This window comes from Pelodiscus sinensis, chromosome 1 (genome assembly GCF_049634645.1).
Source record: "Pelodiscus sinensis isolate JC-2024 chromosome 1, ASM4963464v1, whole genome shotgun sequence".
Taxonomy (NCBI): Eukaryota; Metazoa; Chordata; order Testudines; family Trionychidae; genus Pelodiscus; species Pelodiscus sinensis.
Window position 1 is genome coordinate 108,234,338 of NC_134711.1, and position 24,028 is coordinate 108,258,365.

Below are 24,028 nucleotides of genomic sequence, written 5' to 3' on the forward strand. Positions count from 1 at the left end.
TCTGATATAAGCTATGAATTGCTCTAGTTCTTGAGGCTTTGATGCTGATTTGAGGTGAACAAACGATAACAGAGTAGCCAAGTGTTCATTTATACTTTGCAATGCACTGATTTTTTTCCTGGTAATATTCTTCCATTCTGGACATTAATTTGCAGCACAGATTGCTAGAGGCAGGAAAATTATGTGTTAGAAAATCATTCAGGGCCTTGAAATTTGCAGTTCAATAACTCATCTCCCCCAGAAAAGATCTGGGGAAATTACAGTTATCTGCTGTCAAAAATGTTGAGTATTGTTAGTTGTTTTGTATTTCTTCTGGCTGATTGGTCAAGAGAATTCAAGCAGCCCATATATTCCTAAGTTTTCACTAAGGAAGGAAATTCACTGATTTAGTTTTCTGCTTCTAGCACATGCAGATGACGATCCAGGCTCTCCAGGATGAGCTTCGGATCCAGCGGGACCTGAATCAGCTGTTCCAGCAGGATAGCAGCAGCAGAGCCAGTGAACCATTTGTGGCGGAGCTGACAGAGGAGAACTTCCAACGGCTTCATGCAGAGCATGAGCGCCAGACCAAGGAACTTTTCTTGCTGCGCAAAACCTTAGAAGAGATGGAACTACGCATTGAGACTCAGAAGCAGACCTTAAATGCACGTGATGAGTCGATCAAAAAACTGCTGGAGATGTTGCAAAGTAAAGGACTGTCTTCAAAAGCCACAGAGGAGGATCATGAGCGAATAAGGCGGTTGGCTGAAGCGGAAATGCATGTCCATCATCTGGAGAGCCTGTTGGAACAAAAGGAGAAGGAAAACAATATGCTGAGGGAGGTGAGTGACCCACACATTAATTTATGTAAAAAATAATTCTATGGGTGATCTTCCTGTCCCTGCTTCATAACCTTAATCTCTGCTAATTCATGCTTGTATACCTTTCATTCCTTTTCTCGTATTTTACTGTTGTTTTTCACCCTTTCACCACTATGTGGACAGCATTTTCCATGCTGGAGAGGCTGTAGGTTAAAAAATAATCTGATGGTGTTTGTTCCCTCAATTAAAGCCTCTCAATGGTTTCTCTTGTTTGCTCCTGGTTTCACCCTCTTTCCCCCCCTACCTCCCCACAGGTCTCATCTGTCTTGACTCTTCACATGAAGATGTGAAAGTTCACAATCACTGGGAATGTAACATTTGTTCAGTTTTTTTAAATTAAAAGCAACCATATACCTGTATTTAGGGGAGAGCTAAGAGAAGTTTTGGCAGTATTAATAGATGATCTGTTACCAGATTTGCCCAATACTCTGGGTTATGCTCATTTATCAGGGTTACTCTTATGGCACTGGGGAAAGCTTAATCCAGTGGTCCCCAACCATTTGAGGTTGCCGGGCGCCAGGTGGCATGGCCGTTTGCCCGCCGGGCGCCAGAGGGCGGGGACACTTCCACGCCCGGGCCCCCGCCTCCCCCGTAGCCACACGCCTGGGGGCGCCCCCCCCAAGCGCTGCGCGCCCGGGGCCGTCGCTCTCCCTCCCCCCTCCAAGCGCCGCGCGCCCGGGGCCAACGCACCCCCCCCCAAGCGCCGCGCGCCCGAGGCCGGCGCTCCCCCCATTCGCCATGCGCCCAGAGCGCGGGCGGCCAATCTACGGCGCTCCCGGGGCCAGCGCTCACTGTGCGCCATGAGCCCGGGGCCGGCTCGGGCACCATGCATGCGCCACGTGCCCAGGTTCAGGCCAGCCCCGAGCACTTGGCGGGCGCACACAAATGCCCCTGCAGGCACCATGACTCCCGCGGGCACCGTGTTGGGGACCACTGGCTTAACCATTCTATCAGTGTGCTGTTTGTGCTTACTTGTGCTCTCTTAGGGTATGTCTACACTACCACCCTAGTTCGAACTAGGGTGGTAATGTATGCAATCTGAGTTGCAAATGAAGCCTGGGATTTGAATTTCCCGGGCTTCATTTGCATATTGCCGGGCGCCGCCATTTTTAAATGTCTGCTAGTGCGGACTCCGTGCCGCGCAGCTACACACGGCACAGACTAGGTAGTTCGGACTAGGCTTCCTATTCCGAAATACCATTACTCCTCGTTCCTCGTACCATGAGGAGTAACAGTAGTTCGGAATAGGAAGCCTAGTTCGAACTACCTAGTCCGTGCCGTGTGTAGCCGCGCGGCACGGAGTCCGCACTAGCAGACATTTAATAATGGCGGCGCCCGGCAATATGCAAATGAAGCCTGGGAAATTCAAATCCCGGGCTTCATTTGCATCTCCGATTGCATACATTACCACCCTAGTTCGAACTAGGGTGGTAGTGTAGACATACCCATATGGAGCTGAATTCTCCCTGCTGCCAATTCCCCCTCCCACTGGAGCTCTCCTGCAGGAACTAGATTCCTCAGGATGGGGTTCTTCCCACCTTAGTAACACACACAGACGCTCACACCCACTACCAGAGCACGTCTGAGAGGACTGGGTAATCAGCACTCACAAGCTGACCCCCTTGTATGTCCCTGGACTCAGCTGGCTGAGTTTAACGCAATGCCACACTGCACCCTCATGTGCCTTTGGACTCAGTGGGCTGGATTAAACAGCACTTTAAGCTGCCACCCTCATACGCCCCCAGGTTCAGCACCGCCTATCCCCACTTTCACACCACAGTCATTCATTGGTAAACCACACGATGAGCAAACCCCACAGGATTTTGGGCACTACAGGGATCTTTAGCTTGGGTACAAGAAGCGTTGTTGCAGAGCGAATGGGGAAGCCAAAACAACACCCCTTAAGGAAGAGTGAGCAAAAGAGAAAGAAAGAGAGAGAAGCAACCAGCTTAACAATGAAAGTTATTTATTTCTGAGTAGTGAATAGATATAAAAAAGTTACAATATTAAATCTAACAGTTACAATGTTAAATCTAAATTAAAACTGATTACAAATGTTAGGTAACCATATAACAGTTTACATAGGACAGGGTCAGGAAGCTATGCTTAGAGAGATAGTTGATGGGAGGGAGAGAGAGAGACCTCACCACTCCACGGAGCTTGCACTAATAGGGGTTCCCAGATGATGACGGTAGCCGGGGGTACAGAGGGCAGGAGACAAGCAGAACAGAGCCCCCAGCACGATCAGACAGGAGATGAAGAAGTCTCAATGGAACTGATGCAGTTTAAGTCCAAGTATCGGAACAGTTTTTCTTGGGGCAAAGATACGAGTTTTTATAGAGATAGTTCAAAGAGAAAGAGGAGAGACAATAGAGACTGATCACCCCTGGTTATGGTTGATGTTCCTTGAATGAGCTCACAATGAAGCTAGGCAGTTTCAGTATTTTAGATGTCAATAGGATTGTTACTAGAATTGGTCTGATAATGACTATTTTGGGTGTGAGCAGGCCTGGGTTCATTAGCATCTGGAGCAGAGATTTCCCATCAGGCAGTGCTTCTCTGCTTTCGGTGTCCCATAGTTCACTGCAGTTCCTGCCTTGGAAGAGCTGCTCTCCATTCTGTATGCTAATGAAATGTCCCTCTGTTTCATCTTTAATGCAAATGAGGCTGGGGTGTTTCCTTAATTGTATCCCATTGTCTGAAGCAGTTTAAATGTGTCTTCCCCAGCCTTTTCATTGCTTTGTCTTTGATTCTAGCAGAGGCTTGAGGGAGGGGGATGGTTTTCCATGAATGTCACTCCCTGGCTCCCCAAGAGCACAAAGCTGACAGTTGACCATGTTCTGGTTCCCCAAGAATCACAGAGCTGGTGGGTAACAGATCGCTCTGCAGTTTCCATGGAAACAGTTGACTTGCTGTGAAGGGTTTTTGATATACACATTAGTCGCCTCAGATGCACAGCCAAAAAAGATTTAAATGAACACTGTGGCAAACATTTATAAGAAAACAAAACAATATTTAGATCACGATTGTACATTGTGGACAAGCATTCTTCAAATCATTCACAACCAATTATAGTGACGTGTAGGCTACCAATCTTACAAATAGTACTTACTTTTCTTAGAGTAATACATAACAATCTGCAATGTGAGTCCCTTAGTCAGTGTCATTAAATGTGTTATCACTTTATTTCCCATATTACCTGCAGATAATGTAATCATTAACTCTCAAAATGCTGCATTTCCCTACCAGTAGTACATATATACATAGGCCCAACAAAGGCAAACTTTTCCAAAAAATTGAGTTTGCAGAATTCTTCAAGTGCTTTTTCATGTGCATTCCAATCTGATACCAATCACCTAGCACACACATGCACAGTAGCTGGAAAATTCTCTCTCTAGCAGCTAGCCTTAGGGTCAGCCTTGGTACCCCCTGGAGTGGCACCGAGATGGCAACCTATATAGGGCGCCGCCTTATAGCCAAATAGGCCCAGTCACTTCCTGTCCCTGTCAGAAAGGGTGGACTATGGGTGGTATCGGTACCCTGTTGTGTGTATAATAGTGACAGCTAAGGAGTTTGGAAAAGGAAGGGAAAAAATCCATGTCTTTAGCAGTGATGTAATATTTCTTGTTCTCCTACTTACAAGTTGGTGGGATGAATGGTGAGATCTGCCAGAACACGTTGACCAGGATAAGAAAGGCCTCATTGACAGGCAGACTAGTTTTGCTGACAAAGAGGTGTACAGGATGTGGAACAGCTTTAAATTCTTCCAGAGGAATCTGGAGAGTATTGGCTATTGTGCAAAACACCTGCTGACAGCCTTTAAAATAGTCTCCTGAATTGGGGTGGAGGTATGATAGCCTCAGCTGGGGAAAAAGAGGAGAAATAGTGGTGGTGTAACCTTCACCTCTGTGTCTCTCTCTCATCTGCTAACAGGAGTGGATCAAGCTCTGGGGGTAAGGAGACTAACAAAGATGGCAAACGTAGGTGTGTCTGGCTTTTTTTTTTTATGGAATAGTTTGGAAACTCATGTATATTGCCCATGGATCCAAGTATAGCCAATGTGAAGAGAGTAGCATTTGACATTGCATCCAACAGTGGTCTGTACCAAGACTCTCAGTAACTTGCATGTTGTGGGTAGCAAGAACATGATGTCTTTTGTGCATGTTAGGGCAGGATGGGGTCATCGTTCTCTTCTTCACTGGGAAAGGGTGGTACCACCCTGCAGAAGTGAAAGGAGAAATGTAGAGACTCTGGACATGAGGATGTGGGATCAAGTCTGAGAAGTGGCATGCCATATATCCTCAAGTCCTTGGGGTTTCTGAACTTTTGGGGTAGAGGGATAAGAATCATTGGCACCACAAGTTGCAGTGGTGCTGAGGAAGAGGTGCATTCTCTGAAACTACCAGCAGATGGAGCCAAGGACATACTTGTTGCTAAAGGCTTGCCTCGGTGCCAAGGGTGCAGTTGCAGGAAGCCCTTTCGGTGCCAAGAGCTTATTCATTGTCATACGCCAATGCCAATAAAGCTACCAGTTCCAATTATTTCATTAGTGTCATGAAGCCCAAAATTGAGTTAGTTGGGAGTAGTTGGCACTGGTTTTGAAGGTCTCATTCAGCATTTCCTGTGCCAAGTGATGGTGCCATTGCCTGTAGGCCCGACTTTTCGGGGTCTTTAGACCTCTCTTTAGCTGTAGTACCAGAGCTACTCAGACAGACCCTGAAGCTATATCTAATCCCTGAAGATGTAAAGGCTACTAACAGTGTTCTGGCATGCAGTTCCTCAGTGTGGGAGAGAAGATTTCCTCTTTGAAGGATATGGCGAATGAGGGTCAGTGGACAACCTAACAGAGCATGGGATCTGTGTGGGGGAAGTGTTCAGACCAGGGTCTGAAGTGGTTGCAATGGTTTCTCCATGAGGAGAAGTCTCAGTTGAATGTCTTGGTTCCTTCAGATTGGCAGTCAGATTGTGACAATGGGTGCACTTCTGTGTAAATTGTCCCTCTCCCCAGCAGTGTATGCACTGTGGAGAACTGTTATTTACCGGGAAGGCTTCCTGACTGGAACTTTTAAAGCTGGGTGAGCCAGGCATAAGTGTGAGGGAGAAAGCTTCTCAATTGGGAAGGTCAGGAAGTGGGAAAACAATCTTAAGCTATGAACTAACAGAGAGGATAAGAGAGAGGATTTTTTTAAACCACTGGGAGGATTGTAAAGGAAAAAAATAATTACTAAAATTACCCTAAGCTAACAACTAAGCCATTGTTTAATGGCTCAGAGGATAAACGGCTCTGCTCCAGATTCCAGTTTAGATCAATGGTGTTTGAGAAGGAACATTTGGGGGAACGAGGTTGGACTGCACAGCACAATATATAGATGGTGCTTGTGGCACAGCAGCCACTGTGTCTATCCGTATAGGTTCTTCTTCGAGTGCTTGCTCATGTCCATTCTGATTAGGTGTACGCACGCCGCATGCACGGATTCTGGAGCTTTTTTTCCCTTAGCAGTATCCATAGGGCCAGCAGGGAGCCCCCTGGAGTGGCGCCGGTATACTGGTGCATATATACCCCTGCTGGCCCCTCCACCCCCTCAGTTCCTTCTTACCGCCCCGTGACGGTAGCTGGAGCATGCTTTCAGGCACCGCCCTGAGACCGACAAGGCACCGAGGCACAGATCGCAGTCCCCGGTGCCGAGGGCCTCCAAGAGCTCGAGGGGACGCTCGGCGGAGAGGAGTGCCCAGAAGGTGCGCCCTAAGGAAGGGCACCTTTCTTCTAAGGCCTCCAAAAAGAGGCGCAGCCCGGACAAGGGCAAGAGCCCGGGGCAGTCCGCGGGGATAGGAGAGGTCAGTCGGCCCTCCACCCCAGAAACCTTTGAGGCGGCCCGGGACCTCATTCAAATGGCCGCGGACGAAGGAGAGGGCCCGGTGCTGCAGGAGCGGACCGCGCTGGCGTCGGCCTCGAGCGCCCCCCAGCAGGTTATAGCCGGGTCGTGGGACCCTCTGGGAGAAGGGCAGGCCTCGACCCAGCAGCAGCTCTTCCCGGTGCCGGGTAGAGCACCGGCACTGGAGCCGGGACGAACGCAAGCACCAACCCCGGGCCCCTTCCTGGCAGCACCAGCGGCACTAGGAGCGAGCACGCTCGCGGCGCCGGGGGCACCGGTGCAGGGTCCGGTGCCGCAGATGGGCCCTTGGGCGGTGCAGGGCCCTGCACCGTACTATACGCCGACCGCGGTGCCACAGCCGGTACCCCGCACGGCACCGACGCTGATGCCCCTCCTGGCACCGATCCCTGCTCACACCTTGGGAGCACCAACCCAGCAGCAGGCCACGGTACCGCAGCACATGGCGGCACCGGTGGGTTACTTACCGGCCTATCAGATGCAGCTGGGCACAGTACCGCTACAGCAAGGACCTCCACTTATGCCCCCACCGGCACCGCGTACGGTGCACAGAGGCAAGCCATCGGCCATGGCAGCACAGCGAAAGGTGCAGGCTTCATCGGCCCCTCCCTGGTCGGCATCAGAGTACTCTTCGGAGTCTGAGGCCGAATCGGTGGCATCGGCCAGGTCATCGTACAGGTCACGACCCCGTCATAGGTCTCGCTCATCGGTCAGATCATCTCACCGGGAACCAGTGGACCAGCAGCAGTGGCAGGGGCAACCTCAGTGGTCATTCTGGACGCCCTGGGCGTACCACCAGGCCCAGGGGCTTCCCCCTTCGGTGCTGGTGGCGGGGTCATCCCGTAGGAGCAGCACCCCATCTGCCACCCCTTTGACAGCCCCTCCGCCTGGAGACCGCTCGTCCATGGTGGCGATGCCAAGACCTCTGGTAATCGGTCAAGGGCAGGAGGCTATGTCCCAGACGGGCTCAGTCTATATGGACATCTCTGCCCAGGGGGAACTAGGGGCACAGCTCGGCGAGTAGGAGGCAGTCCCCTCGAGGGAGTGCTCATCATCTTTGCCGGACGAGGCCCTGGCCGACCCCGCGCCCCAGCCCCCGTCAATGGACTCCAGGGCGCACCAGGAGTTGCTCCAAAGGCTGGCGGTCAACCTTGCGGTCCAGCACAAGGAGGTTCATGAGGACCAAGATCCTATGGTGGACATCATAGCGGCAGCGGGCCCTGGCCGAGTGGTGCTCCCACTGAATAAAACGGTGGACAAACTGTCCAAAACTCTGTGGCAGACACCGGCTTCTATTGCGCCGACCCAAAAGGGGGTCGAGAGAAGGTACTATGTACCCCAGGCAGGGCACGAGCATCTTTTTAACCACCCGGCACCGGGATCCATAGTGATACAGGCCGCAGGGCAGAAGGAGCGCCAAGGGCCCCCAGGTCCTACACCGAAGGCGAAGGAGCCTAAGAAATTGGACCTGCTTGGCCAGAAGGCCTACGCCATGGGGGCCTCCAGCTACGTATAGCTAACCAGCAACTAATGCTGGGGCGTTATGCTTTTAACATGTGGACATCAATGCAGAAATTTGTCAGCCAGCTTCCCCCTGAATCCCGCCAGGAGTTCGGGGCCCTGACGGAAGAGGGGAGGGCAGTGGCGCGTACCTCTCTCCAGGCGGCCTTGGACGCGGCTGATTCGGCAGCCCGCACTATGGCCACAGGGGTGGTCATGAGGCGTAGTGTGTGGTTGCAGGTGTCTGGCATCCCACCCGAGGTGCAGACCACTATTCAGGACCTGCCTTTTGAGGGGCCGCGATTGTTTTCAGAGCAGACTGATTCCAAGCTTCCTAGCTTGAAAGACTCAAGAGCGACGTTGAAGTCGCTAGGGATACATACCCCGGCACCTCAGAGGTGCTCCTTCCAGGCTAGACCCTACCCCAGACGGGGGCAAAACAATGATAGGGGCCGCAGGAGGGGCCGTAACGATAGCCGCCCTGACATCTTTAGAGGCAGGCATAGGGGCCCTCGGTCAGACTCCGAGAGAGGCTCAGGACCGTCACCCGGTCACCAAACTAAGCCTTCATTTTGAAGGTACGCCAGAGAGCAGAGTACCAGTCGCACCTACCTGTCCACTCTTTGGGGACCGTCTTTTCCTCTTTTACCAGGAATGGATAAAGATCACGTTGGACTGTTGGGTCCTGGACCTGGTAAAGCAGGGATATACTATCCCCTTCCTTTCCTGCCCTGCCTCCCACCCTCCCTCCCCTTCCCTTTTCAGGGACCCTTCTCACGAGACACTCCTTCGGCAGGAGGTGTCCAACCTGTTGACGCTAGGGGCCATAGAAGGAGTGCCCCCAGACGTGAAGGGAAAGGGTTTCTACTCCCGCTACTTCCTAGTACCCAAGGCGAAAGGGGGCATGCGTCCCATATTAGACCTCCGAAACCTGAACACCTTTATAAGGAAAGCAAAGTTCAGGATGGTGACGCTAGCTTGCATCATCCCATCGCTCAAAAAGGGGGACTGGTATGCTGCTCTCGATTTGAAGGATGCGTACTTCCATATTTCAATTTTTCCAAGTCACAGAAAATTTCAACGGTTCACGGTGGGACAGGACCACTTCCAGTTTATGGTCCTCCCATTTGGACTGTGTACAGCCCCGAGAGTCTTTACCAAATGTATGACGGTGGTAGCTGCATTTCTGCGGTGGCACAGGGTCCAAGTGTTTCCATATCTGGATGATTGGCTCATAAGGGGCAAGTCTCGAGAACAGGTATTGGATCATGTCTCATGGGCCAGGGCTTTGTTCGAGAGCCTCGGCCTCCTCATAAACGATGCCAAATCATTGCTAGATCCCACGCAAGTCATAGACTTTGTGGGGGCCCATCTGGACTCGCCTTTGGGCAAGGCGTCTCTGCCGAGAGACAGATTCATGGCTATTCACTCGCTGGTAATGGGGCTGCAGGAGTTCCCTACTATGACGGCGAGGACCTGTATGAGGCTCCTAGGCCACATGGCGGTGTGCGCTTATGTGGTCCAACACGCCAGGCTGCGCATGCGCCCATTGCAGGGGTGGCTCAGGGTAGCGCACAACCCCTTGAGGTCGCCGCTACATGCGGTAGTGACTATCCCTCAGGACATTCTTCGTTCACTGGACTGGTGGAAGGACGAGGGCACGGTGTGTGCGGGGGTCCGATTCACCAAACCGTCCCCGTCAGTGCAGCTGGTCACGGACGCTTCGGACGTGGGTTGGGGCGCTCACCTGGGTAACCTCAGAACGCAAGGTATGTGGTCAACAGAGGAGGTTCACCTCCATATAAATATCAAGGAGCTGCAGGCGGTCAGGTTGGCCTGCAGGGCGTTCCTTCCCCACCTGCAGAACAGCGTGGTGGCGGTGTTGACAGACAACACTACGGCCATGTTTTATATCAACAAGCAGGGAGGGGCGCGTTCCTCTCCCCTGTGTTGGGAAGCCCTCGATCTATGGGAACTGTGTATAGCCCACGGTATTTACCTGGATGCATCTCACCTCCCGGGAACCAGGAACGGGCTAGCGGACAGGCTCAGCCGCTCGATCCAGGCACATGAGTGGATGCTAAGGTGGGACGTACTCCACGGGGTCTTCCAAAGGTGGGGGGTCTCCCTGCCTGGACCTGTTTGCCACTCTGAGCAACGCCAAGTGCAGGGAATACTGTTCGTACATGGGACACGGTCTGGGCTCTTGGGGCGATGCACTGCAGATCAGCTGGCCCGGGGGCCTACTCTCTGCCTTCCCCCCATTCCCTCTGATCCACGACACACTCCTCAGAGTGCAGAGATTCAGGGCCCAGATCATCCTGATAACGCCAGTGTGGCCTCGGCAGTACTGGTTCACCACCCTGCTGGATCTGACTGTGGAGGGCCCGCTCAGGCTACCCCTCGTGCCGGATCTAATCACTCAGAGCTGCGAGGCCGGGGTAGCATTCCACCTGAGCCTACCATCTCTGCACCTAGCAGTGTGGCTCCTCAGTAGCTCTCAGTGATGGAGCGGGCTTGCTCTAGAGCAGTCCAGGAGGTCCTCCTAGAAAGCAGAAAGCCGTCCACTAGGGCCTTTTACGAGGCTAAGTGGAAGAGGTTTACCTCGTGGCTGGAGGGCAAGACGCTCGCTCTGGGTGAAGGGTCAGTCCCTACTGTTTTGGAATACCTTCTCCACCTGCGAAAACAGGGCCTGGCCACAGCCTCCCTAAGGGTACATCTGGCGGCCATAGCGGCTTTCCACGCCGGGAGGGCGGGGGGGGGGGTCAAAGGTCTATCTTTGCCAATCCTTTGGTTAAAAGATTTCTGAAGGGAATTGACAGAATGATGCCATACGAGAGACCTCCAGTCCCGACTTGGGACCTTAACCTGGTCCTGACTGCCCTTATGAAGCCCCCGTTCGAGCCTCTGGCTTCATGCTCTTTGAAGCACCTGTCCTATAAGGTAGCTTTCCTCGTGGCCATCACCTCGGCGAGGAGGGTGTCAGAGCTTAGGGCTCTCACCTCAGAACCACCCTACACGGTGTTTTTTAAAGATAAGGTGAGGTTGCGTCCACACCCGGGGTTCCTTCCAAAGGTTGTCTCGCACTTCCATATGTCCCAGGATATTTACCTGTCAGTGTTTTACTCCAAGCCACACGCGTCGCCCAGGGAACAGGCTTTGCACTGCCTGGATGTTAGGAGGGCGTTGGCTTTTTATATAGATAGGACACGAAAGTTCCGTAAGTCAATTCAATTGTTTATTTCAGTGGCGGAAAGAATGTATGGGCAGCCAGTCTCGGCGCAGCGTATATCCTCATGGATTACTTCCTGCACTCGGCTGTGTTACGAGGGCGCGGGTAGATCACCGCCGCGCATAAAGCACATTCCACGAGAGCCCAGGCAACGTCGGCGGCGTTCCTGGCCTGCGTGCCAATCCTGGAAATCTGCAGGGCAGCAACCTGGTCATCAGTGCACACCTTTGCGGAGCATTATGCAATTACGCAACTGGCCAGGGAGGATGCTGCCGTCGGGAGGGCAGATCTGTGCTCTGCAGAATGATAATGGAGTAGTTAGTCACCTTCCAACCCCGCCTCCGGAGGGGGGACACGGCTAGGGACTCACCTAATCAGAATGGACATGAGCAAGCACTCGAAGAAGAAGAAGAGGTTACTTACCTCGTAACTGTAGTTCTTCGAGATGTGTTGCTCATGTCCATTCTGCATCCCACCCACCTCCCCGTGTCGGAAGGAGCTGGCAAGAAGGAACTGAGGGGGTGGAGGGGCCAGCAGGGGTATATATGCACCGGTATACCGGCGCCACTCCAGGGGGCTCCCTGCTGGCCCTATGGATACTGCTAAGGGGAAAAAAAGCTCCAGAATCCGTGCATGCGGCGTGCGTACACCTAATCAGAATGGACATGAGCAACACATCTCGAAGAACTACAGTTACGAGGTAAGTAACCTCTTCTTTTCATTCGAGCATGCTGCTATGCTTTACAAATATTAATGAATTAAGTAAGATATGCCTCATCCGAGTGAATTGGGTAAATATTACTCTTCCCATCATACAGACAGGGAGTCAACAAAAAGGAGAGTTTAATGACTTGATTATACAATGTATCATGGGTGCTCCTCTTCCCAGGCAGCCCAGCAGTGTCTGTTCGAGTGCAGGGAGCAGGGATGTAAATCATTGTATGGGGAAGGAGGGAGACTGGGCGCCTGTGCGTGGGATGTAGTAATTGCTGCCAATGTGTGGGAGAGGCCTGGGTGTTGAGAGAGATTGCTCCTGTAGTTCACCAGGGGTAGGTCGTCTTGTTGTTTGGAAGTAGGTGTGAGGCAAGCTCTGTCCCCTCAGGCAAAGCAGAAATGTATCAGCCTGCATGTGTAGTTGTTAATGTTCCCGTTTATTAACTAGGGAGCTGAGCCCCTATTCGCTATGCTCACCAACCCTGTTTCTCCTTGCCACTGGGAACGCCAGGCTGTGTCTGCACCAGCCCTGGCGCCTTCCCCCACCTGCCCTGAACTGTGCCATCCCGGGCCGCTTCTCTCTCCCCGACTCCGACACCACACCAGCTCAGCTCCCTCTCCCTCTCCACCCCCTCCCCCTGGCTGTGCCAGCCCAGTCACTGCATGGAATAATCCCCTGCTCCTAGCCGAGGCTGTGCCAGGCCTGGTCTTCTCTCCCTGGCTTCTCCCTACCGCGAGCATCAGGGAGTAGGGGAGGGAAGAGTCCATGCAGTCCATGCCTCTCCCAGTACTGGGGTGGGAAAGTACTGTGCTTCTCTTACCCTCGCCCCCTCCTGGAGCACTGAGGCTAGGGGAGGGAAAGGGCCATGTGGCTCATGGCTCCGGCCCCCCCGGAGCTCCAGGGAAGGCCACCTGACTCATGGCTGCTGCCTCATCCCCCGGAGCTCTGGGGAAGGACTTATGGCTGCTGCCCCACCTCCCGGAGCACTGGGAACACCTTGCTGGGAGGGGCTGGGCTGCGTCACACTGGCCCTGCTTTCCCCTGGCCTCTGGAAAGGGGAGGCTAGAGGAGGGCCTGGCCGTGAGCAGCCCCAGCCCTGCACGTATGCCCTGAGAAGGGCCAGGGTGGGGAGTGGGTGGGGCTTGTTCCTGTGGGACACAGATTGATGTAATGTTGTCACTGCTGTCCCACAGGAAAAACTTTTTTAATATATAGATTGTTCCCTTTCTTAGTGAATTCCCCCAGGAGCATAAAACATTTGTAAAAGTTTTAAAGGTCCCTCACATTGCCAGAGAGCTGTAAAGGAGCCTTATTGTCAATGATAGTAAGGGAATCCTCATTCTTCCTTTTTTCCTGTTCCAGAGGGCATGGGCAGTGGGTGAAGTTACTGGTTGGGGGAGATAAGTTCCCCAGCCTGTGGCCCCTGCCCATACTCCACCCCTGCTTTGCCCAGGTCCTGTCTCCCTCCCCACGGTTTCCCTTTTCTGTTCCCTCCCCATATCTGCTCACCCCTTCTAGCCAAATCCCTGAGCCCAAATATAGCAAATTACATTGGTGGGGAGGGAACCCCCTCTTCTAAAATTTCTTTCTAAAGAAAAATGGAGCATGTTTTTCACTGCATGTCAGATTGTGAAGACTGGACATGCAGAAGGTATGAATTAAAAACACTGACTTTGGGAATAAAAAATGTCACATTTTTTTTCATATATTTTGAAATTAATTGAAGATTTATGTGCGAAAATTTGGTAAGTAAGGGCAAGTCAGTTGTTCCATTGAATACAATATTAAATATTATGGAATACATGATACAGCTCATCTCTGTTTTACATTTTTTAATCAGTATTTCTAAGCTGATTTTATATTTTAAAGGTACTCTTTACGCCTTCATAAAGTAATAATTCCAGATTACTACACATTTAAACATACTGAAACAAAGACATATTAAATTAATCACAGCAGTTTAGTGTGTTTGTAACAAAGTTCATTGCCTTTAGACAAAGGGGATACTAATTTATTTTTTGTGATCTCCATAACAGTAGACATGCATATGAAATTTCATCATGTTTGTTGAAAATATTTTCCCACAGATTTTAGGCAGAACAAAGGATTTTCTATCTTACGAACATACTGATTTTGATAGAAGGTTCTTGTCAAACTAGTTAATCAAATAGTCAGAAGTAAAAAAAAGGGAAATTAATTTGTCCAGTTATCTGGAAGGAAAAGGTGGTTGTGCCTTTCAGGTCTCTATTCAGTAGAAGATATTAAGGAGAGCAGAGATGAACAGGAAACCTTTGGATGCAAATTTTTGTACTTTAGTAATTAAAATGTGTATTTTATATAAGGGTGGTCTTTTGAATATTTTCTTTAAAAAGATTATACGTCTGAAGATCCAAGTATTTAAGGCGAAAGCTGAATACAGGCAGTCCCCGGGTTACGTACAAGATAGGGACTATAGGTTTGTTCTTAAGTTGAATTTGTATGTAAGTCGGAACTGGCTCCAGATTCAGCTGCTGCCACTGAAACTGACCAGGGGCTGACTACAGGAAGCCGGAGGCAGAGTTGCTCTGCCCCCAGCTTCCTGGAATCAGCCTGATCAGTTTCAACAGCTGCTGAATCTGGAGCCTGGGACAGAACAGCTGGGGCGCTGCCCGGTAGGTTCCCACAGGACCAACCCGGCAGCACCCCAGCTGCTCTAACCGAGGCATCCCGCAACAAAAGCCTGGTCTTCTGGGGGGGGGGCGCACTAGCTGCGCCCCCTCCCCCCCAGCAGATCAGGGAGACCCGAGCAAAGCCGCAGAGGCGGAGGGACCCCGCTGCCCATGCGGCTTTGCTCCTGTCTCCCTGGGGTGCTGGGGGGAGTCCCCCCCCAGCAGACCAGGGAGACCCAAGCAAAGCCGCACAGGCGGAGGAACCCCGCCGCCCGTGTGGCTGTGCTCCTTTGCCCCCGAGCAAAGCCGCCCAGGCGGTGGGATGCCGCCTGTGTGGCTTTGCTCCTGTTCCCCTGGTCTGCTGGGGGGGTCCAGCAAAGCCGCTGGACCCCCCCAGCAGACCAGGGGGACAGGAGCAAAGCCACCCAGGCGGCGGGGGTCCCGCTGCCTGGGCGGCTTTGCTCCCGGGGAAACGAGCAAAGCTGCCCAGGCGGCGGCTTTGCTCGGGTGTACCTGGTCTGCTGGGGGGGGTCCAGCGGCTTTGCTGGACCCCCCCAGCAGACCAGGGGCACAGGAGCAAAGCCGCCCAGGCGGCGGGGGTCCCGCTGCCTAGGCGGCTTTGCTCCCGGGCAAATGAGCAAAGCCGCCCAGGCGGCGGCTTTGCTCGGGTGTCCCTGGTCTGCTGGGGGGGTCCAGCGGCTTTGCTGGACCCCTCCAGCAGACCAGGGAGACCGGGAGAAGCTTTTCTCGCCCTGGAGGACATGGGTGGCGACCCGCCGTCCGTGAGCTCCGGGGCGAGAAAAGCCCCGTTCGTAAGTCGGATCCGCGTAAGTCGGGGACTGCCTGTACTCAGATTGTGCATCTAAAAATCCACGCAAGGAGTTTTTAATCTTCAGCAACAAACTGTTGAAATATTTAAAGCAAATGTTAAACCATTACAGTTATGCACAACTATTTTTTGTCAGTAAGTTCAGAAACTGACAGTATGTACTTCTGGATTGGCACATGCCTGTTAAATGGCTTCATTGCCACTTAATGGCTCTTTCACAGTTGAAATGTGATAATAGGTCTGGAAAACTTTTTACTTTTATGTTAATAGATCCACTGGAGGAAAAACTCACAATAGGGATTGGAAGAGGGGTATGGTTGAGCGCCAGAACCCAGAAGAGTCATTGCCTTTACTTGCTTCATACCTGCCACTTATGGCTGAGGGCAAACAAAAATGTGATCAGTCAGTCAATATCAAGGGACTGTGCCCCCTGCTTGTGAGGTTCACCAATACCAAGCTCTTTGGTGGCTTTCACAGCCAGAGTGAGAGAGAGCTATGCTCACCAACTTCCCTCTCTCTGGGGGTCGGTGTCTGGCCCGGGGGGAGGGTGCAGGAGCGGGCTGGGTGTGTGGAGTCTCTGCTTGAGAGGTATGAGTGAGGGGGTTGGGAATGTGGGGTCCTGTGGAGGATGTATGTGAGGGGACTGGGGAAGCAGGGTCTTGGCAGAGAGGGGGACTTTAGGGGGCCTGGAGTGCGGGGTCTTGGCTGGGTGGTGATTGAACGGGATGGGGGTGAGGGGTCTCGGCTTGGAGGGGTGAGTGAGGGGGTGAGGGTGCAGGGTCTCAGCTTGGGGGATATGAATGAGGGAGTGGGGCTGAGGGGGCTGGGGATGTGAGGTCTCAGCAGGATGGTGTATGAGGGGACTGGGGTGATGGGTCTCGGCTTGGGTGAGTGGGGACTCATACCATATTTAAAATTCCCCCTGGGCACCTAAGACAGGCACCTAAGCTCTTCGCTGCCCCAGAGCTTGGGTGAGTAGGGTCAGGGAACACCATCCACAGCAGGGGCACGCATAGCACCATGGAGGCCACAAGCCTCCCACCTCCCTGAGAATCAGTTTTATAATCTCCCTTACCTTAGAGCACTAGTTAGCTCAGCATTGAGGCTGGGCATATGTAAGATGTACAAAATTGCCTGCCCAAATGGTGGTTTAAAGAAAAGCTTCTAAGCATGTCTAGTAACACTCACCCTTCTGGCTATTTCTGGACCATCCCAGTTGAGTTACCCTGATCTGCATCCTCCCACCAATTTTCTCCTTCTCTAAGGAAAAAAAATGCAACTTTATAAAGCATGTGGATTATATTATATTAAGTTTTGAAAAACTCAGGTTTTATACAAATTTATACCCCCATAGCATGCAGCTCATCCATTATATTTTGTGATATCTATTTAAAACATTTATATATTCTACTTGACATTTAACAAATCATTAAATGAAATTAAAATATATACTGTATCTTTATGATAAAGTTAAAGTGTGGACCTTAACTTTTGCATGTCCTGAATAGCCCTCTCATATTTTAACTGTGTCATATCAATGGATTTTATTTAAAATTCTTACTTTGAAGGGAAAAGACTCCACCACATGTAAGTGTGCATTTCAAACAGTCACTCTGTGGTATGTACAGGAAATGTAACTGTGTCTCCAAGAAGTATGGTTGCTTAACACCTATGGGCTACGTCTACACTGGCACCCCTATCCGGAAAAGGGATGCTAATGTAGCACGTCGGAATTGCAAATTCCGCGGGGGATTTAAATGTCCCCCGCAGCATCTGCATTTACATGGCTGCCGCTTTTTTCCGGCTTGGGGAAAAGCCGGAGAAAAGCGCCAGTCTAGACGTGATTCTCCGGAAAATAAAGCCTTTTCCGGAGGATCTTTTATTTCCTACTTTCAAGTAGGAAGTAAGAGATTCTCCGGAAAAGGCTTTATTTTCCGGAGAATCACGTCTAGACTGGCGCTTTTCTCCGGCTTTTCCCCAAGCCGGAAAAAAGCGGCAGCCATGTAAATGCAGATGCCGCGGGGGACATTTAAATCCCCCGCGGAATTTGCAATTCCGACGTGCTACATTAGCATCCCTTTTCCGGAAAGGGATGCCAATGTAGACACAGCCATGCTGTGTAAGTGCAGTCTTAAGGGTTTTTCTTCAGAGTTTACAGACAATTGAATTGATGTCTTACAGTCAGCAGCAAAATGACTTGGCTGAGAAAGAGGGAGTACATCTGCTTTTTAGGCATGTTAAGAAGCAGGTATTTGACTAATCATGTAGTTGATAACAGTTTATCAACTATACAATTAGTTGATAAGGGAAGGCGCTCATACTGGGTGCGGGAGCTACCCCCACTGCAGCACTGCAGTTTAAAAGTAGTAAGAGCAAGGCTGCCTGCCCGCCCAGCTCTTAATACATTTAAACTGCAGAGCCGCAGCAGGGGTAGGTCCCGGACCTGGTGTGAGCTGGGACTGAGCCTTGCCATGGACAGAGGCTGCTCTGTGCAATGCTGCCATGAAGCAGCCTCCGCCTGTGGTGAGCCAGGGGTCGCTGCAAGCAGAGGTTGCTTTGTGGCAGTCTCCCCTGCCCCACCCCTCCCACGATTTTGCCTCTGATAGAGGTAGCAGCATGGCTGGGAGGGAGGAGGCAAGTGGCACTATGGAATTAGTGCTGGGGGAGACAAGGCAAGAAGAGCCATGGGTTATTGGGCAAGGGACCCGGTTTGGGTTGCCCAACTACTCTGGAGCCATTTGTGTATACATGCCTCTAAGGTCAGGGCTCTTCGCACCTTAAAAGGTCTACAGCCGACTCCTGTGAACGTTATGGAGTCCAAACCCCTGATGGCACAGACGTTCTCTGAAGCTTCCCTGGCACCAAGAAAGCAGATGCCTCCAACCGTGCCGCTGACACAGCATGTGCTTCAGCAAATGACAAATGCTCCCCACGAGGCAAGCTACACGCTAAGACCTCTTGGAGGCAGTAGAGTATTGTCAATCCCCTGAGACAAAACAGCACTTTCCACCTCCCTGTAGACATAGGTCAGATTCTTTAGGGCTCACCCTTTGTCACCAGCATCATGATCAGTCCCTTGTCCCTGCTGTCTCATTGTGGATTGCCAAGAAGGAGGCATCAGCCTCTGTGCTACCTACACCTTTTGCCCTCCCACCATTCACCCTCTCAGCACAGATCTTGATTGTTGCGAGAATCACAGGTCCGATGATAAATACCCAAGGGGGGAAGGACAGAACCAGGTGGACAGTTTTATCAAATAAAAAATATTTATTTATGACAGTGGTGAATTTATAGTATTTATTCTAAGATTTTTAATAGACCGTGTTAATAATGAATTTACAGTATTTATTGTATTTATTCTATGATTTCTAGTTAAACATGTCAGAGATATAAGGATGGGAACGGCAAGGGGAATAGTCTCTAATCTTAAAATATCCAGCTACACTAATTAAATAACAGTGATAACTACAAACTCTATGTACTACCCAAAAACAAGTACAACACTAAGCTTATACAACAAGAAAAAATCAAATCTTACATACCAACTTACACAGCACATGGAACATTTCACAGATATTGGTTCTGTTGCGAAGGCCTTGGTTACGCCCGAGAGTCGGGGGAGGAGGCTGGTCGGTTATCAGGCCGGCAGCGCTTTGAAGTATACGAGAAGGCACACGCACGGTGGTACGTGTGTTGCAAAGACCTCTTAGAGCGAACTGTGCGATGGGTATTTATCCCCAAATCTGCACATCGCTTTCCCGTGCTTGCATATTACCATATATGGCCCAATGGTCACCAAGTGGGGGGTCTGTGTCCCAGGGGTAGGGCCAAAACTGTGCAGGTTTCATGCGACCAGGTAAGCCCCACAGTTCTCACGCCAAGGTGACGGGTGGGAGATTCTGAGGCTATTTTCCTCTTTTCGCACCTTCCCTTTTTCTAAAGGCAATGGTATGCAGGAAGGGTGCGGCCGGTTTCTCAAGGAGTACTACAGCCCACTATAGCAAGAGCGGCCTGGCCAAACTTTTTTACTGAGGGAGCAGTTTCTTTTATCTAACATTGATCACCTGCCCAATGGGAGCACTCACTATGATGTCACCACTCCGCCCAATACCCATCTTCTCTCTCCTGGCACTGGAGGCAGCAGTCAGAAGGCAGACTCTGCACTGACTGTGCTAGAAAGGGCCTGCGGCAGGTGGAGGACTATTCCAGCAGGGCCAGGAGCTGGTGGCAGCCTCAGCCTCAGGACTGGGATCCTACTTAGTTGGTTAACCGGTTAAACATTGGGTTGATCTAAATGTTTAATCAGTTAACTGATTGATCAGGATTTTACATACCTGTTGTCCAGTATTTGCTCAAAGGATTTCATTGTGTATCATAGTTTACGTCTGCCACTGCTATGAGCTGGCCAAAGTGGTAATAGTAAAGGTGCACTCAGCTAGAGTGCAAGTGTCATCAGTGGGCTTTCTGGCTCAGGTGCCAGTCCAAGAGATTTGTAGAGCTGCTACTTGGTTGTCTTGCCACATATTTATGTTCTATTACTAATTTACCCAGCAGCCCGGGAACAGTGCTGGCTTGTTAGTTGTCATCTGTAGCTATAGGATTTCAGGGCAGAGCAGGAACAGTCTATTTGGAAAGTGCATATCAAATGGCAATTGCTGCTGTGTACAAATAGCTGTAAGTTAGAACGAATACTTTTCACATCTAGCACTAATACTGCTCCTTATTGAGGCTATTTACATGCTAGGTGATACATTTTGAATTTCAAATATTTTTGACATTTTTTTTATCAGAAAACATGTGGTTAGAATTTGCCACCCCTTGAATGTCCCATTGCACATAAGGAATACTTCACCACAACTCTAATTTAGACACTACATTGTTACTAAACTATATTATTGCTTATCTTAATAATTAGCCTTAGTAATTATATTGGTATTTTCCTTCCAAGGGAAGTGAAGCTTCCTTGTCTACCTACTTGGCACAATTTACATGCCATACACAGCTTTCTAGTGTCTGCTGTCTGTCTGCAAGTGGCCCTTTAATAAAAATGGACCAAACATCAGAGCAAGAATGCAGTTCTTCTCATAATTCTTCTAAATATGTATATGAACCTTTCCTGGCTAATCAAATAGGATTTTGGTTTTTGAAAGTACATTTTGTTCGTAAAATACCTAATACATGATAAATTGACATAGCTTTTAAAGCCTTGGTTACTAAGAGAAAAGCCATATCTGTTTTCAACTGGTTATTAAAAATCCTCTGAGTTGATGCATGATAGATCTCATTAACCATATGTTACTTTGAAATTACATGAAACAGAAATTTGATAATGAGTCTAGCAAACAATGGTAGGAAAAAATCCACAATGGCTGGAAGTTGAAGTTAGACAAGTTCAGAATAGAAATAAGATGCACATTTTAACAGTGAGGGTAGTTAACTGTTCGAAATACCTACCAAGGGATCCAGCAATTGAAAATTTTAAAACAAGTTTATATTTTTTTTCCTAAAAAATACGCTCTAGCACGGGGATGAGCAGAAGGGCCTCCGCAGGCCAAGTGGGTGGATCCAGTCCGTGGAGGCCCTGCTGCTCCCCCGCCCCCAGGCCAATTAGGATCTGGGAGCGGGGGCAGCATGCAAAGCTTCCTCTGCCCTGACAGTAACATGCAGCGCTGGGAAGCGCCAGGCACTCCTGACAGGGCTGGAGGAGGCTTCACACGCTCCCCCACCCCCAGGCGAATCAGGGCCCGGGAGTGGGGGAGCATGCAAAGTTTCCCCTGCTCTGTCCCTACCCTGCGAGCAGTGCACAGTGCTTAAAAGCGCAACACGCTCCTGGCAGGGCTGGAGGAGCGCACAAAGTTTCCTCCACCCTGGCCCTGACCTGTGAGGAGCATGGTGCACTTAGAAGTGCCGCATGCTCCTGGCAGGGCAAGAGAAGACTTCACGCGCTCCCCGGCCTCTAGGCCCTGATTGGCCTGGGGGCGGGAGAGCGCACGAAGCCTCTTCCCACCTTGTCAGGAGTACATGACACTTTTAAGTGCCGTGCAGGGCAGGGACAGAGCTGGAGGAAATTTCGCACGCTCCTCCGCCCCCAGGTCCTGATTGGGCTGGGGGCGGGGGAGCGTGGGAAGCCTCCTCCCAGCCAGGGGCGTGGACACCTATGGGAAAGGAGGGTGCAGGGGGAAAAAGGCTGTCCCCCACTCCCACACCATGATTGTATTCCAGCTCTGCCCCTTCTGCTCGAGGCCCCACCCCTTCCGGTGCATCCTGGGGCCACTTCAGTCATTTCTGAAGTGGCCCCTGGCAAAAAATTACTGCCCACCCCTGCTCTAGCACAACCAAAATTATTGGACTTCAATCAATAATTAATTCTGGGAAGACCTATGAACTCTTATGTAGGAAGTCAGATTAGATTGGGGTGGGCAATAATTTTTTATGGGGGGGGGGGCACTCCAAGAATTTGGGAAGTGGTCAAGGGCTGTACTCTTCCATGATATTAACGGAGGAGCGGGGTCTGGGATGGAGGTTGGGTGCAGAAAGGAGCTTGTGGTAAGGGATTGGAGTATAGGAAAGGATGTGGGGTCTGTGAGGGAGTTTGGGGGAGAGAGATAGTTGTAACTTGGAACAGGGGACTAGGGTGCAAAAGGGAGTGCAGGGGTTTGGGTTAGACCTTGGGCAGGAGGGGTGTGTGACCTGGGGCAAGGGACTAGGGTGCAGGGCTTTGAGCTGTGACCTAGGGCAAGAGGGGGTTGTGAGCTGGGGTAGGGGATTGGGCTGCAGGATCTGGGTGGGAATATGGGTGCAGGAAGGCAGATGGTTTGGTTTGTGACCTAGGACAGGAGGGGCTGTGACCTGGGACAGGGGATTGGGGTGCAGGATCTGGGAGGAGATATAGGTGCGGGGGGGAGAAGATGACAGAGGGTTTGAGTTATGCTGGTGGGGTGCCGAGAGTTGGGGTGCCAGAGGCAGGCTCTGTCCAGGCGTCGTCTTAGGAAGACTCCCTGCCTGCCCTGATCCTGCACAGGAAAGTCTGAAGGGTGGGGTGAGGGAGGGGGGCAGAGTGCTTCGCAAGCTGCCTGTTGACAACAGGCAGCTCCCATTGGCTGGAAACTGGCCAATGGGATTGTGATGGTGTGGGAGCATCAAGTGAAGCTGCTCTCTCCTCCCTCAAGGCACTTAGCTGTTCAAACAGAGCCCCTCAGCAGCTGCTTTTCTTTGTGGCATATGTGGGGCAGGTAGGGAGCCTTTCTGAGGCTCCCTGCTGCATCCACAGGCCAGATTTGGTGGCTTGATGAGCTGGAATGGGGCCTGCATGCTGTATTTTGACCAAACCTGGACTAGATTATCATAATACTCCCATCTGGCCTTAATCTCTGACTTTATTCATAAATCACTATATGGAAAACCTCAGTACAAAATTTATTCCATTCAGAACACAGTTTTCATACATTTATTTTTAGTTAGTGGAATTAACATTTTGTGAGAGGTATGATTAGGAATTTGTACAAAGATATTCTGTTTTATTTTAGTAGGTATGTGTAGTACAGTAACGGTTTATTTTTCATCTCTGTGAATATTGTATGTCCCTGAACTGGAGATTTAGTTTATCAGGAACTACAGCCATTTTATTCCTGAATGAGAGCATCCACAGGGGGATTTGCCATACTTGATTATGAACCTGGACTTTGTAGCTATACTTGATTTACCTGAACTTTCCTGAGTATCCCTGTGTAAACAAGTCCTTTGAGACTTGTGAGGCTCTGAGATTTACACATCTCACCTAACTTGCATCTGTCTGGATTTCAGTAAAGAATTTGACATACCTCATGGGCAGGGCTTGACAAGCGGTGGCGAGCCCTGCTCGCCAGCCGCATGGTTTGGCACGCTGCGCATGCTCAGATTGCGCTGCGGCGCCGTGCTGGCTTAAAATCTACTCACCCTGGGTGAGTAGATTGACTAATTTGTCGAGCGCTGCTCATGGGATATTATTAATGAAGATGGACAAAATGGGATTAATACAGGAATTGGTATGTGGGTTAAGGATGAAATTAAACTCGAACAAATACAGAGGTTGTCAAGCTGTTCCCCACTCTGGCACAACGAATACAGAAGTGTGGGCCCACAAGAGCACTCTACAACCTTGCCTCTATAGGGTCTGGTACAAATCCCCCTCCTCCCCCCAAAATCCTAATACTCAGATTTTGAGGAATCCGTTGCCACTACCCAAGTAATTCCAAGAAAACCAGGGAAGAGATCACTTGGGAAATCTTCTCCCTAAGGTAAAACTCTCCCTGTGCCCCAACCTCTGTTTTACTTGGAGTTGGGAAAAACAAGAGGGAATTCACAGACAATGGTC

At 50.7% G+C, this 24,028-nt stretch overlaps 1 protein-coding gene across 8 annotated transcripts in view; it reads left to right on the forward strand.

Moving 5' to 3' along the window:
- ERC1 (ELKS/RAB6-interacting/CAST family member 1) overlaps positions 1-24,028 on the forward strand; it is a 507,898-nt gene that overhangs the window by 80,449 nt on the left and 403,421 nt on the right. For 7 of the 8 annotated variants that reach the window (XM_075941054.1, XM_075941075.1, XM_075941081.1 and 4 more), the window contains exon 3: positions 405-821. The exons of the other annotated variant lie outside the window; for it this stretch is intronic. In XM_075941054.1, coding sequence (XP_075797169.1) covers positions 405-821 — 417 coding nt within the window. The remainder of the gene's footprint in view (positions 1-404; positions 822-24,028) is intronic. 8 annotated transcript variants of the gene reach the window in all.